Source organism: Callorhinchus milii, unplaced genomic scaffold (assembly GCF_018977255.1).
Source record: "Callorhinchus milii isolate IMCB2004 unplaced genomic scaffold, IMCB_Cmil_1.0 Scaffold23, whole genome shotgun sequence".
NCBI lineage: Eukaryota > Metazoa > Chordata > Chondrichthyes > Chimaeriformes > Callorhinchidae > Callorhinchus > Callorhinchus milii.
In genome coordinates, this window is record NW_024704764.1 from 2,678,902 (window position 1) to 2,692,869 (window position 13,968).

The 13,968-nt window shown below is 48.9% G+C and overlaps 1 protein-coding gene across 1 annotated transcript; it reads left to right on the forward strand.

Moving 5' to 3' along the window:
• The first annotated feature begins 1,762 nt into the window (after positions 1–1,762).
• Positions 1,763–9,634, forward strand: keratin (keratin, type I cytoskeletal 19). Its single transcript, XM_007909417.2, has 8 exons — positions 1,763–2,321; positions 3,598–3,680; positions 4,550–4,706; positions 5,170–5,331; positions 5,618–5,743; positions 6,112–6,329; positions 8,642–8,664; positions 9,145–9,634. Exons 1-8 carry the CDS (start codon positions 1,902–1,904, stop codon positions 9,249–9,251), a joined length of 1,296 nt encoding a protein of 431 aa, XP_007907608.1. The 5' UTR covers positions 1,763–1,901; the 3' UTR covers positions 9,252–9,634.
• Positions 9,635–13,968: the final 4,334 nt, after the last annotated feature.

Below are 13,968 nucleotides of genomic sequence, written 5' to 3' on the forward strand. Positions count from 1 at the left end.
CGGGCTTTATCACCCCTGGAACATCAAGTTGCTTGGCACATCAGGAGTTGTTCTGTCAAGGACCTCCCATCACAATGAAGGGAAATGTCTGTCAGATAACTGATGAGGAATCTCTGGGGCTTGGGGTGTCGGCTGTTGGAAGGGGTTACCCGGAGTCCAGGTCATATGGCCAGGGCTTGGATTCCACCTTGATTGGTGTGTAGAGAGGTTGCTCAAGGTCCGTACATGCAACTGGTGGAACTGTCGCTCATTGGGTAGTAATGTGTGTCTGAGCTACGGGCAGGAAAACGGTGGCAAGGCTCACCAGGAAGCCTAGTACCTGCCACCCATCTTGTGACAGCCCACAAACCTGCGCTTGGCCGACTTAGTCTTCCCATACAACCCTGTCTGAGATATTTCAATGAATGCGCTCTCAAACACTCCCTTCGTTCTCCCTGTTCTCCCCCATCATATCAATAAATAATAATAATAATCACAAGCTGCAGATCATCCCAAACTCTGCAGCTCGTGTGCTCTCGCGCACCAGGCTCCGTGACCCCATCACTCCCACCCTCGCCCGGCTCCACTGGCTCCTTATCCCCCAGAGGATTGAGTTCAAGATCCTCGTCCTCACTTTCAAGGCCATCCATGGCCTCGCCCCCTCCTACCTCTCTGACCTGCTGACTCCCTACCAACCTGCCCGCTCCCTCTGTTCATCGGGCTCCGGGCTGCTCCATGTCTCCCGCCCGACCCGCCCTACTATCAGTAGCCGGGCTTTCAGCCTCTCTGCCCCCATACTCTGGAACTCCATTCCACGGTCCCATCGCCTCGCTTCCTCCCTCGCCTCCTTCAAAGCCGGTCTCAAGACCCTTCTCTTCGATCGTGCCTTTGGTCTCCCTCCCACCTCTCTGCCTTCCCTCACCCCAACACCACCCCAAAGAGCAAGACTGTGGCTCCTGTGGCATATACCTCTGGCACGGACTAGTTGAGCTGAAGTGGGAGGGGAAAGATGATCAAAAGTGGGGTCAAAAAGGTACAGTTTGAAGCACAGCCCATAAAAGGAAGTTAGATGCTTCTTGAAGACTTAGATTAAAGCGTGGGTGTATATGTGGAGTCCTGTAGCTCAGTGGTTAGAGCACTCGCTTTGCAAGTGAGAGACCTGAGTTCAATTCCAGGCAGAGGGCGAAACCTTGGGCAAGTTTCCTTATTCCACACAGAGCCTAATAATAATCCTCCAAAACCAAAACAATAATAAATTGGTCATTTTCAATCTACGACTGTTTGTGGGACATTGCTGTGCGCAATTGGCTGCCGCGTTCGCCCACAAATATACAGTCAATTCACTTTACAGTGTGTTCTGTGAAGCACTTTGGGACGTCCTCCCGACGTGAAAAGCGCTATATCAAATGCAAGGATTATTATTATTATTATTATATGGGGTGTAGTGGGAGAAGAAGAATCCAATTAAACTGGGTGAAGCCTGTGGAAAATAAATAGAACAGACTTATTGGGTCTATTTTTGGTTTGGAACATTCCATGCTTCCAAAACAAGATAGAATGTGGCTCTTACAGTTTGGATTTTGAGATTGCGGTTTAGTTGGAAATTCACCGACAACCTTGCAAGTTGGATTTGTCAACGGTGATCCACGTGAGAATCAGGAGGAAGTGAAAAATAGCACACATACCACAACGGGGAGGAATGTCAGAAACCGTCTAAAGAACAATGGCGTCAATGGCGTCAAATAATATGCAACAGGTTTGCATTCCTTGACAACAGTTCTGAGAATGTTGGTTCAAGGTCTATTGAGTTGTGTGTGTATATATAGAGCTGGGAGCAGTTCCCCTAGCACTCTTCACTCCAGCTCTGCTTCAGTGACGCTCATTGCTCTACTTGCTTCCTCTCCATCCCAATCACCGTGAGCATGTCACGCTCTGTCTACAGTGCCAATATTGGTGGGTCTGTCATTGTCAGCAGCAACCAGAGGAGATCCTTTGCCAGTACATCATCCAGCCTGTTTGGATCTGGCGCTCCTAGCCGGCGAGCGATCAGCGTCTATAATATTGGAGCAAACCGGGGAAAGCGAATCTCCTCAGCTGGAGGCAGCTGGAATGCTAGCTATGCGTCGCTTGGAGGAGATGCAGGTATACTTTGCAACGATGAGAAGCAGACAATGCAGAACCTCAACGCTCGTCTGTCCTCTTACATGGAGAAGGTGCGCAGCTTGGAGAAGTCCAACAGACAGCTGGAATTCCAGATTCATGAATTCTACGAGAAGAAGGCCCCTGTGTCAACCAAAGACCTAACCGTCTACGAGGGGAACATCTCTGACTGCCATCTTCAGGTGGGTAGACATAGTCAGCTCAGTAACCTAGTGCCTACTTGGAGAGCCTGTTGGTGTCCCCAAATATTGGGGTTGGACAAGCCCACTGTCTTATTATTTGGAGTCTTCTTATACCAACAAAGGTCAACTTTCACATTAGCCATTTGAGCATGGTGCTAGGTACACGAGGAATGTTTGATCTAGGATCCCAGTCTTAGTCTCCATGTTGTTTCCACTGTTAAGAGGTCTCAAGAGTCCCAGAGGATAGCCAGAGATCAACTCTTCAAATAATGCTGATTTTTGTTTAGGAAAGGTGGACAATTTTTGTGTTTTATTTTTGATGTATTTGAATTTAATAATAATAATAATAATGAATTTAATTGATGACTATCGAAGGCCGGTGTTTGTTTATTCAACTGGTGGCTTTAACCTTTTTTGTTTAGTTGTTAAAGGGTGTTTCAGATTCACTACAAGTTGTTTTACTAAAGCAAAATTGTATCCGTGGTGGTTTGAAATGGGATTCTGCCTATGTGTGGTTGTAAGATTGTTAACAGGGAGTTGTTTGAATGCACTTTTAGCACATTGCATTATCGATTGCATTCAAAGGGGAAGTGATTATGCTGAACAGAAAAACAGAGGATGAAAATAGACAGTGTTTAAAAGACATGTGTCATTGCAATAATAATAATAATCCTTGCATTTGATATAGCGCTTTTCACGTCGGGAGGACGTCCCAAAGCGCTTCACAGAACACACTGTAAAGTGAATTGACTGTATATTTGTGGGCGAACGCGGCAGCCAATTGCGCACAGCAATGTCCCACAAACAGTCGTGGATTGAAAATGACCAATTTATTATTGTTTTTGGTTTTGGAGGGATTATTATTAGGCTCTGTGTGGAGTAAGGAAACTTGCCCAAGGTTTCGCCCTCTGCCTGGAATTGAACTCAGGTCTCTCACTTGCAAAGCGAGTGCTCTAACCACTGAGCTACAGGACTCCACATAGTCTCATACATGTACATTGGTTTCCTCACAGTAATCTGCGCTCTCGTTCAATTATGCCCTGGCCAACAACTCTCCAAATAAAACCGCTCACTCACTTCATGGCCGTTGTGGGACATTGCTGTTGTGCAAATTGGCTGCCACATTCACCCACAAAACACACAGTCACTCCACTAAGGCATATCTGGGTACAGCTGGGAATCAAAGTGATTTTCTCCTGAATACACCACAACCTGAATTCCCCTCCGATCGGTATCGCTACCACAGCGTGAGTGACGCTACGTTTGTGTCTTACAGATCTACGCTATCTCTCTGCACAATGCTAAACTGATGCTGCAGATCGACAATGCCAGACTTGCTGCCGATGACTTCAGAATCAAGTAAGTGTCTTTAGGTTTAATAATCCTAGAATCAGAGGTGAGAAAGATGCTATTTGTGGCTATGCTGGCGCTTGCTCACCCACTGAAGCTCTGCTCAATCCAATTCCCCTGCTCGTTCCCTATTAATTCCACCGAATATTCAGTCAATTCCCTTCACAGTAGCTTCGCGACCACATCACTCCCACCCTCGCTCGCCTCCACCGGCTCCCCATCCCCCAGAGGATCGAATTCAAGATCCTCATCCTCACCTACAAGGCCATTCACGGCCTCGCTCCCTCCTACCTCTCCGACCTACTATCCCCCTACCTACCTGCCCATACCCTCCGTTCCTCTGGCTCCGGTCTGCTCCACGTCCCCCGCCCCAACCGCCCTACCATCGGTGGCCGGGCCTTCAGCCTCTCAACCCCTCGGCTCTGGAACTCTATCCCCCAGTGCCTTCGCCGCCTCCTCCCTTTCCTCCTTCAAGGCCGGTCTCAAGACCTTTCTCTTTGACCGTGCCTTCAGCTCCCCTCTCAACTCTCTACCCCCTCCTCGCTCCCTCCCTTCCCTCCCCTCACCCTGACCATTTCCCCCCAATGCTCGGGCCCCGACCCAACTGTCCAGCGCCTTGGGACGTCCTCCCGACGTGAAAGGCACTCTATAAATGCAATCTTGTTGTTATTGTTGTGGCTGTTCACAGTACATTCTGTGAAATGTGTGTATTGACTGTGGATAAAGCAGTGAATCGCTTTCAAAAGCACTATATAAATGCAACAACAACAACAACAAATTAGACGTGTATGGCGCCTTTCGCGTCCGGAGGACGTCTCAAGGTGCTGCAAGTTGTCGTTCCTCAATAAAACCCCATCGGTTTCGCTCCTGCCATGCAGGTATGAATCAGAGCTGGCCATCAGAAAGGGTGTGGAGGCTGACATCCAAGGGCTACGGAAAGTGATGGATGAGCTGAGTTTGACCAAGAGGGGCCTGGAATCACAGGTCACTGCACTGAAAGAAGACTTGGTTTATCTCCACCGCTCTCACAAAGAGGTACCTTTTATTGAAACAGTGGTATCCAAACTTTTTTTGGGGGGTTGGGGGTGGGGTTCGGTTAACCGAATACATTTTCTTGATTGAATATTTCTTGATTTACGGCCACACCATAAACATGGAAATAAAAATATTGATTTAACGTAAGAGCATAAGAACTGCTGAACGAAAAAAGGCCCAGGTCCATCCAGTTCACCTTCCACCCTCCTTGTGGTCGCTCGCGCACGTGCTCTGAACTACCTATGTGCTGTGGCCCGTAAGAACATAAGAAATGCTGGACAAAATGTTAAAACAAACTGATTTTGAAACGCACTCGCCCAGCCTCTTGCAAGTGTTCAGCAGGCCATTTCTTGACCGTCCACAGGCCGTGGGTTGGGCCAGGACTCTATTGAAATATTTCTGTTGAACGTGCGACTTTCCGGGTTTGAAGAATTGTCTCTACAATCGTCTCTCTGTGTCTTAGGAGCTGCTGTCTCTGCGTACGGGTATGGGAGGCTCGGTCACTGTGGATCTGGACAGTACTCCCGCCACCGACCTGAACAAGATTTTGTCCAATTTAAGAATTGAATATGAAACCATTGCGGAGAAGAATCGCAAGGATGTCGAGGCCTGGTACCTGGAGAAGGTGAGGAGAAAACAGATACAGAATGTTGGGCAACAATCACAGACATCAACTTAAAATCCGTTTCCAAAGTGGTGTGATTAGAATGTTTCATAAGACTCATGGTGACCAATGTCTTGATCCAATGACCTCTTGTTTAATGTTGGGGTGCTTTCGATCTGGCTTTCGCTGAATGCATGAGAAGCTCCGAGATGCTATCCTGCTGCGCGAAGGGAGCCACATAAATGCAAGCTGTTGTTGTTTTTGTCGTCGCGCTAAGTGCTTATTCCGTGTTACGATTTGGTTCCAGTGCCACACCCTGAACCAAACGATGACCAAAACCACCGAAAGTGTACATACTCAGAAACTGGAGATCACAGAGCGCAGACGAACGCTGCAGAGCCTGGAGATCGACTTGCAGAGCTTGCTCACCATGGTGAGTACATTACCGACCGTACAGGGTTAGCGCGAGAGAGGGAACAGGCGCACAATTCGCACAACAGAAAAGAGCCCGGGAAGTGGAACAATAAAGCGCACACAGGGTTCTACCAGGGCCTAAACACGCTTTGAACTGAAAAGTATATTTTTAGAGACTTAGAGACAGACACATGGAGGGAATCTTGTGGGATGTTGTTTGAGAAACAAGATAGAAGTGATGGTTTACTCTATCCCTGACTGAAGCCCTGCTGTTTTACTGCTATCAGGATTACCGTGAGCCCGAGTAGGAGGGTCTTGGAACTTAGGAAGTTTGGATATTTATCTCCCTGCCTGTGGTCTGATCCCATTGGGTCCCTTTATATCTAGAAAGATTCTCTGGAAAGGAATGTCTACGAAGCAGAACACCGCTACAGCGATCAGCTCCTCCACCTTCAGGATCACATCGTCAGGTTGGAAGATGAGTTGTCACAGATCAAGGCTGAAATGGAACGGCAGTCAAGTGAATACTCACAGCTTCTTGGCGTGAAAACCAGGCTGGAGATGGAGATTGCCACATACCGGCGCCTTTTGGATGGAGAAGAAAGGTAAGGGAAAAGCTAAAGGCTTTGTCACACCACCAGTTTGGTCTCATCCTACAGACTAACTTTTCTCACACTCACAACAACGACGACGACAACAAAGTTATATTTGTATCGCGCCTTTCATGTTGGGAAGACGATCGGATAGACAATCAGTGTTTCGGACCCGAGCTGGGGGTCAGGATCGGGGAGGGTGGAAGGCAGGGGGCGGAAGGAAGGTGATCGGAAGGCATCGTCGAAGAGAAGGGGCGATGGAATTTCAAGAAGGGGCAGAGTGGCTGAAGGCCCACCCACCAATAGTGGGGCGGGCGAGGTGGGGGATGTGAAGTAGGTCGGAGCCTGCTGGGCGGAGGGAGTGGGCAGATTGGTACGGGGTTAGGAGGTCGCAGAGGTAGGGGGGAGCAAGACCATGGAGGGCTTTGAAGGTGAGGGCCAGGATCTTGAACTGTATCCTCCGTGTGATGGGAAGCCAGTGGAGTCGGGCGAGGATGGGGATGATAGGGTCACGGAGCCTGGTGTGGGAGAGGGCTGCAGAGTTCTGGATGATCTGTAGCCTGTGGAGGGAGGAGTTTGGGGAGTCCGACAATCAGGGAGTTTGCATAGTCAAGCCTGGACGTTATGAATGCGTGTATGAGGGTCTCGGTGGCCTGTGGTGTGAGACAGTGGCAGAGCTGAGAGATGTTGAGGAGGTGGAGCAAGGCAGAGCAGGTCATGGCACGGATGTGGATAGTTGAGGGTCAAACAAGATGTCAAGGTCCCGTACTGACTCATCCTTGGATGGTGATGCTGTCAGCCTCTGAAGTGTGGAGGCGCTGATGGGAGGCAATCAGGAGAGCCTCGGTCTTAATGACGTTCAACTGACAAAAGTTGTCCCTCATCCAGGACTTGATGTCTGACAGAAATGTTGTCAGGACAGCAGTGGGTTCAGGCAGTCGAGGCTGGAGGCAGACAGATAGAGTTGAGTGTCATCCGCATACATGTAGATGTTGACCCCATGTTTGCGGATGATGTCACCAAGAGGGAGCATATAGATATTGAAGAGGAGGGGACCAAGGACAGAGCTCTGAGGAACAGCGCACGAGACATTGTGGGGGCTGGAGGAAAAACCATTTGTCGAGATAAAGCGGAGATGGTGTGAGAGGTAGGATCTGAACGGTTCAAGGACAGAACCATGAAGGTTGAGGTGAGAGGAGAGGCGGTGGATGAGGATAGAGTGGTCAACAGTATCGAAAGCAGCAGAGAGGTCAAGGGGGATGAGGAGGCAGAGGGAGACCTGGTCACAGATGGACAGGATGTCATTTGTCACTTTGACCAAAGCTGTTTCTAAAGCTGCACGGAAATCCGATTGGAGGGGTTCGTGAAGGGAGTGGCGGGAGAGGAAGACATGAAGCTGGGAAGCAACGACTCATTCGAGGACCTGGGAAAGGAAAGGGGGTTTGGAGATGGGGCATTAATTTGAGAGCAGAGATGGGTCCAGGGAGGGTTTTTTAAGGATAGGAGTGATGACAGCTGTTTTTAAAGGAGTGGGAACGGTGCCAGTGGACAGGGAAAGGTTTATGATGTCTGTGAGTAGAGGGGCAATGAGGTGGAGCTGGGAGCTAAGGAGAGGGGTAGGGGAGCTGGGAGGTAAGGAGAGGGGATGGGGTCGAGGGTGCAGGTGGTTCGTTTCATGTGGGTTATGGTGGTGGTGAGAGAGGATGGGGAAACAGGTTCGAAGGTGTCGAGAGAGGGATGGGTAGAGGTGGGGATGCGAGGGGGAGATGGGTAGGGGGTAGTAGATGGAAGGGCAGAGGCAGTTGAGTGGATCCCCTAGACTTTGGTTTCGAGGAAGTCCAACATCCCAGAACTATTTTAAATCGGTGTCCTCGGGTTACCGACCCGCCCGCCAGTGGAAATAACTCCTTATTCACCCTATCAAATCCCCGCATCATTTTGAAAACTTCTATCAAGTCTACTCTTAACCTTCCCTGCGCCAAGGAGAATAATCCCAGCGTCTCTCGCCTCTCCTGATAACCGAAGGCCCTCATTCCTGGTACCATCCTGGTCAATCTCCTTTGCACCCTCTCCAATGCCTTGACATCCTTCCTAAAGTGCGGTGCCCAGAACTGAACACATTCTCCGGCTGAGGGCCTCACCAGTGTTTTATAGAGGTTCATCATAACTTCCTGACTTTTATATTCTATATTTCATCTGCAACTTCAAATGTAGAACATGTGCTGTGGGATAGCATAGAACTGTACAACACCCACACCGTTGCAAGATGCTTTTTTGCTTTCTGATGTGTCCTAAATCATGGTTTGTTTTTCTTCTTCCAACAGAACTGAAATCATAGTCACGCGTGGTAAGTGATCATCTCACATTGTCTCACAGAATAATAATAATAATAATCATCATATATAAAGCCCTTGATGTCGGGAGGAAGTCTCAAAGCCCTTCACCCGATTTACTATGAAATGCAAAGACGTCGTTTTTCACCTGTTGTCACCTGTTCACAATTTGTTTAAACTTTTCAAACTTCTGGAAGCTCTGTTTGTTCTCTCTTGCCAAGTAGGATAACGCTACTAAAGGAAAATTATCAAGGGGAAATTAACTAGATAGATTTTCGAGGAAAAAGAGGAGTATTTCAAGATTATGGAGAGTGAGCAGGAGAGCGAGGAGTAGATTAGTTGGTTCTTGTGCGGAGCTGATGGGTCGAAGGGCCTGTTTAAAACTAGCGTTACCTAACGCGATGTGGAACAGTCTGTTCCTCTTTACAAACTTTTATCTTATCTTAAATTTGTGCCGAGGTTTTGTAAGTCACCTTTTCCCAATTTTATTGCAGAGCCCGAAATCCACACAATCAAGAAGGTAGTCACGGTCATCGAGAAAATAGTTGACGGGAAGGTTGTGTCCTCAGACATACAAGAAGTTCAGGAAGAACAAAAATAGAAGAGATCAATAGAAAAAAGAGGACTCCAGATTCCTCCTCGATGCTAGTTCTCTCCTTATAATGAATGTAATACTACTAATAATAGCTCTCTATGTGAACCTAAAACCTGTGTGAGGAAAATTTCCATCTGGGTCCACATTTAATCCAGATTTCGGTACTATTTCAGAGTGAGTCAATTCTTAAATACAGCTTTGATTTTGAAGCTCTTCCAAGAAGTTCAAATACAAAACTGGATCGAACAATTGGCTCCGAAATGCTATCGTTAATTGCGGAAATGTGGGTAACCCGAGGTGGAATTTCTTCCCGATTTTGACTAATGTTTGTGGATCGAGGTTTACGTTTCTCTGATCTTTAATAAAGTGGTTTCGGTGATGCATTAAAACATTGGCTGGTTCTTGATGTCAATCTGGTTGGAGTTTGATGAGAGTAAGTTTAGTGACTGCCCTGCATTCCCCAGCTTCACCCTCGACGCTTGCGTACGGATGTGTAAGAAGGCTGGGTAAGAAGTATCAACAACAACTTGCATTTATATCGCGCCCTTCACATGGGGTAGTGTCCTGGTTGTGCGGAACAGTTGCGGAGTTGGTCAACGAGAGTGACCATAAGCACGATCAAAAAGGAAGGTCTTTAGTCGGGATTCGAAAGCGGGGAGGGAGGGGCAAGGCAGAGGGTTTGAGGGAGAGTGTTACAGAGTTTTGTGGCCGAGGGGCTGAAGGGACGGAGACGACGGCGGACAAATAGGAGGCTGGAGCCAGCTGAGCGGAGGCAGCGGGTGGTGGAGTCCTGGTCGGGGAATGGACGTGGGGGAGAAAGGCGGATGTTTCTTCGTTGCTTCTTGTCCTCATTCCCCCGCATCCCCCGCCCCCACCCCACCACTCACTGCCTCATTCCGCCCCCAGTGCTCCATGCAGTGGCTCTCGCCTCTCCACATCCAATAAGCCTCCGTGATCATGGGTTTGAAACGACCGTCACTTCTGATCACCGCGGGTTTGTGGTTTGTATAGCTGTTTCCAAGCCACTGCATTGTGACCGAATGCTTTCAAGCTTGGCGGATTGATTCCGGCTGATGCAACTGAATTCAGGACAATAGCCACACTGACTGACTGACTGACTTATCACGAGATCACACCCCAGCCCAGCGCTGCCCTGCAACCACTGACCCTCACCAGGGCCAGCTTCCCACCTCGGGCTCGCTCGGATTTCGATTTCGCATTATTTATACAAAAGAGGAGTCGCCGTTGCGGTAAAAGGATGCGGGAGCTTCCGAAGAGCTCGTGGCTTTTTTTTCGCGGGCTATAGTTTGGCGATGGAGCTCGGAGTGGCTGGCTCGCGTGGGGACGATTGAGGTCCACCCGAAGGGAAATACTGTGAGCGGGAGAGAGGACTGCGCGCTTACCGCATTGCCTAAAGCCGGAGAGATGTATTCATCGCCAACCCCGCTAGCCCCGGCTATCCCATCCCTGTCTGATCCCCAGGAAACCCTCAAACAGCTGAACACGAAGTTTGCTGGATTTATAGAGAAAGTTCACTCCCTGGAAGAGAGGAACAGCGCGATGGAAGCGCAGATCAGAGGCTGGATGAGGAGGCGTGCTCAGAAATACCGGACCTGCAGTGACTCAGAACAGCAACTGAGAGAGCTTACGCAGAGTGTAGGTAGAGTTACAGCGCACACACACACACACACACACACAGAGACACAGACACACACACCAGCGATTAACAGGGAAGCATTCCTGGCTGGCTGGCACGTGTGGTTGTGTGTGAGTTTGTTTCAGTGGCAGCTCCAGTGTCTACAGTTTACACAGATCGTTTTTGTGGGGGTGGGGGTGGGGATGGGGGTGGGGGTGTAACACTTGCTTCAAATAAATAGATAAATAATAAATTAGTCACTTCAATCCACGGCTGTTTGCGGGGAACGCTGCAGCGCGCAATCAGCTGCCGCCTTTCGCCCGCAAAATATACGGTCAATTCGCTTTACAGTCTATTCTGCGAAGAGCTTCGAGAGGTCTCGAAGACGTGATAAGGCACCGGATCAAATGCAAGGGTTATTATTATTATTATAATTATTATTATAAAAGGGTAAAAGGGGAAACAGTTTACTGCCATCTCGTGCTAAACAGGGTGTTCACAAAGTCCTGTTACCCCCGTGTTTTATTTCTTCAGCGCACTGACCAACAACAGAAATGTGTGGAAGAATGATGATAGTTGCATTTAGACATCCAGAGGATTGGTGTGTGTGTGTGTGTGAGTGTGCGTGTGAGTGTGTGTGTGCATGTGTGTGTGTGTGTGTGTGCATGTGTGTGTGTGAGTTTGTGTGTGTGCATGTCTGTATGTGTGTGCGTACTTGAGTTTGTGTGTGTATGATTGCGTGTGTCTGGTGAGTGTGTGTGTGAGTGTGTGTGTATGCGTGTGTGAGTGTGTGTGCGTATGTGACTTTGTGTGTGTGTGTGTGTGTGATTGCCTGTGTCTGAGTGTGTGTGTGTGTGAGTGTATGTGTGCGAGTGTGTGTGATTGCATGTGTCTGAGTTTGTGTGGGAGTGCGTGTGTGTGAGTGAGTGTGTGTGTGTGTGTGTGCGCGTGTGGGAGTGGGAGTGCCATCATTTCCATAGCAGATAATGATCAGCCATGTTCGGTGTGACATCTCGTGTAACATGGATGGCGACAGCGAGGAGGAAGTTACTGGCGTAAGACATTGTTACACTCATCTCATCTGCAACAGAAAATAGAAATTCTTTGTAAGAAAAAAAACAGGGAGGGTGTGGGTGGGGGGGGGGGTGGGGGTGGGGGTGGGGGGGAGTAACAGGACTTTGCGAACACCCTGTACAGTGCACATTGGGTTAAAAAGAAATCATCTGCCTCTCTACAGCTTGTGTGTGTCTCAGAGGCAACTGGAGCTGCCAATCTCGTCCTTTTCCGCATGATTTATTACCAAACCCGCGGAAAAAAACAGCTTCACGGAAATGTGGGAATAGTGGTTTCTCCTCAATGATTAAAATAGGCGTACGGTAGACTCCCCGACAATTTGACCCCGGCTTAACTTGTCACCGCCGCTTAAGTCAACCGGCTGTGCGTGTGGGGGCACGCTGCTGTGCGCAATCGGCTGCCCGCGTTTCCGCCCGCAAAACACACGGTCACTACGCTTTACAGTATACTCCGTGGAGCGCTTTGAGACGCCTCAAAGGTTTGATAAGGTGCTGTATCAAACGCATGGATTATTATTATCATTTATTATTAGCCCGGCCTCACTTATTTATAGATTTGTACGTTTAGACAACTGCCTAATTTGCCACTCCGCGTAACTCGTCGCCGAACCCTTTTCCTTAGGAGGGACGAGGTATCAGGAGTTTATTGCGTATAAAGTCACTCGCCGAGACAGGAGGCTGTGCAGGGCTGAATCAAGGGGTGAGATGCAGCTGAGGATATTGTCTTTCTTTGCCGCAGGTTTACCAGAGCACTGCGACCAATGGCCGTCTGGCCCTTCTCCTGGAGAGAACGCAGAGGCAAGCCGCCCAGCTTCAGGCAAGGTTCGACCACAGTTCCTTCAACAACGGCAGCAACTTGCATTTATATAGCGCCCTTCACGAGAGGTAGAGTCCCGGAGAGCTTGACAGTGGCGGAGTCTGACCCCCGAGCCAAGGGGAGAGGAGGGGTGGGTGGGGCGGGGGGGGGGGGGGGGGTAGGGGGTGGTAGGTGACCGTCAGCACGATCAAAGAAAGGAGGGTCTTTAGGCAGGATTTGAAAGTGGGGAAGGGGGCTGGGCAAGGCGGAGGGATTGGGGGAGAGAGTTCCTCCTTACAGTATACATCAATCCGTCCTCGTACTCCAGCTGCCTCCACGATCCGGCTGACGCAGAAGTGCAGGGAGTAATCCCGAGCAATAATAATCATCCTGGCATTTGATACAGCGCCTTATCACGTCTTCGAGACGTCTCAAAGAGCTTCACGGAATAGACTGCGAAGTGAACTGACCGCATATTTTGTGGGCGAAACGCGGCAGCCGATTGCGCACAGCGGCGTCCCCACACACAGCCGTGGATTGAGTGAGCGAATTATCATTTTTTAAAAAAAATTTAAGACCCTTTTCGATCAAGAAACACTTCCTAGTGTCTGTCCTCTCTCTCTCTCTCTCTCTCTCTCTCGTTCCTGCTTCCTTAGCGCGCTTCTGCAGATCTCGTTCTGGGTTCACCTTCTTCAATCCCATTTCAAGCCTCGTTTACCTCTTCAAGATCTGCGCTGAGAAATCTCCTCTGCGCTGCCTAAGTTGCAGCGGTCAGAAGCGTGTGCAGTCCTCTCGGTGTAGCCTGACCAGGGTACTGTGCAGACCGAACATGACTTCTGAGAATAGTATTAATAATAATAATAATGATAATAATAATAATTCTTGCATTGGATATATAGCGCCTCATCATGTCTTCGCGACGAAATAGATTTGTCAAATGGCCTTCGCTGCAATTGTAAGGATTCTCAATCCACAACAATGGTGAATTAAATAACTCCTTTATTCTCGGCTTCCGATACTCCACAAAGCCTGTTTCCCTTCCTGGGATCCTTTAATGTTTCCTGCTTCCCTTGTGTTGGCTCTTTCTTAATTGCCGTCTACTTCTTAAAGGGGATATCCCACAGCGACGACCATCATCAGAATCGTTTGTTTCCCAGCAAATTAGTGAGTGAGTCGCGCTGAAGAGAATAAGCGACGGCGGCTTTCTAATGAGCACAG

What these genes read in the sequence shown, in the direction of transcription:
- keratin (XM_007909417.2), top strand. Translation starts at nt 1,902, where the DNA reads ATGTCACGCTCTGTCTACAGTGCCAATATTGGTGGGTCTGTCATTGTC. An exon ending in GCCGATGACTTCAGAATCAA is followed by an intron (nt 3,681 to 4,549) that starts GTAAGTGTCTTT and finishes CCTGCCATGCAG; the next exon opens with GTATGAATCAGAGCTGGCCA. An exon ending in TGAAATCATAGTCACGCGTG is followed by an intron (nt 8,665 to 9,144) that starts GTAAGTGATCAT and finishes ATTTTATTGCAG; the next exon opens with AGCCCGAAATCCACACAATC.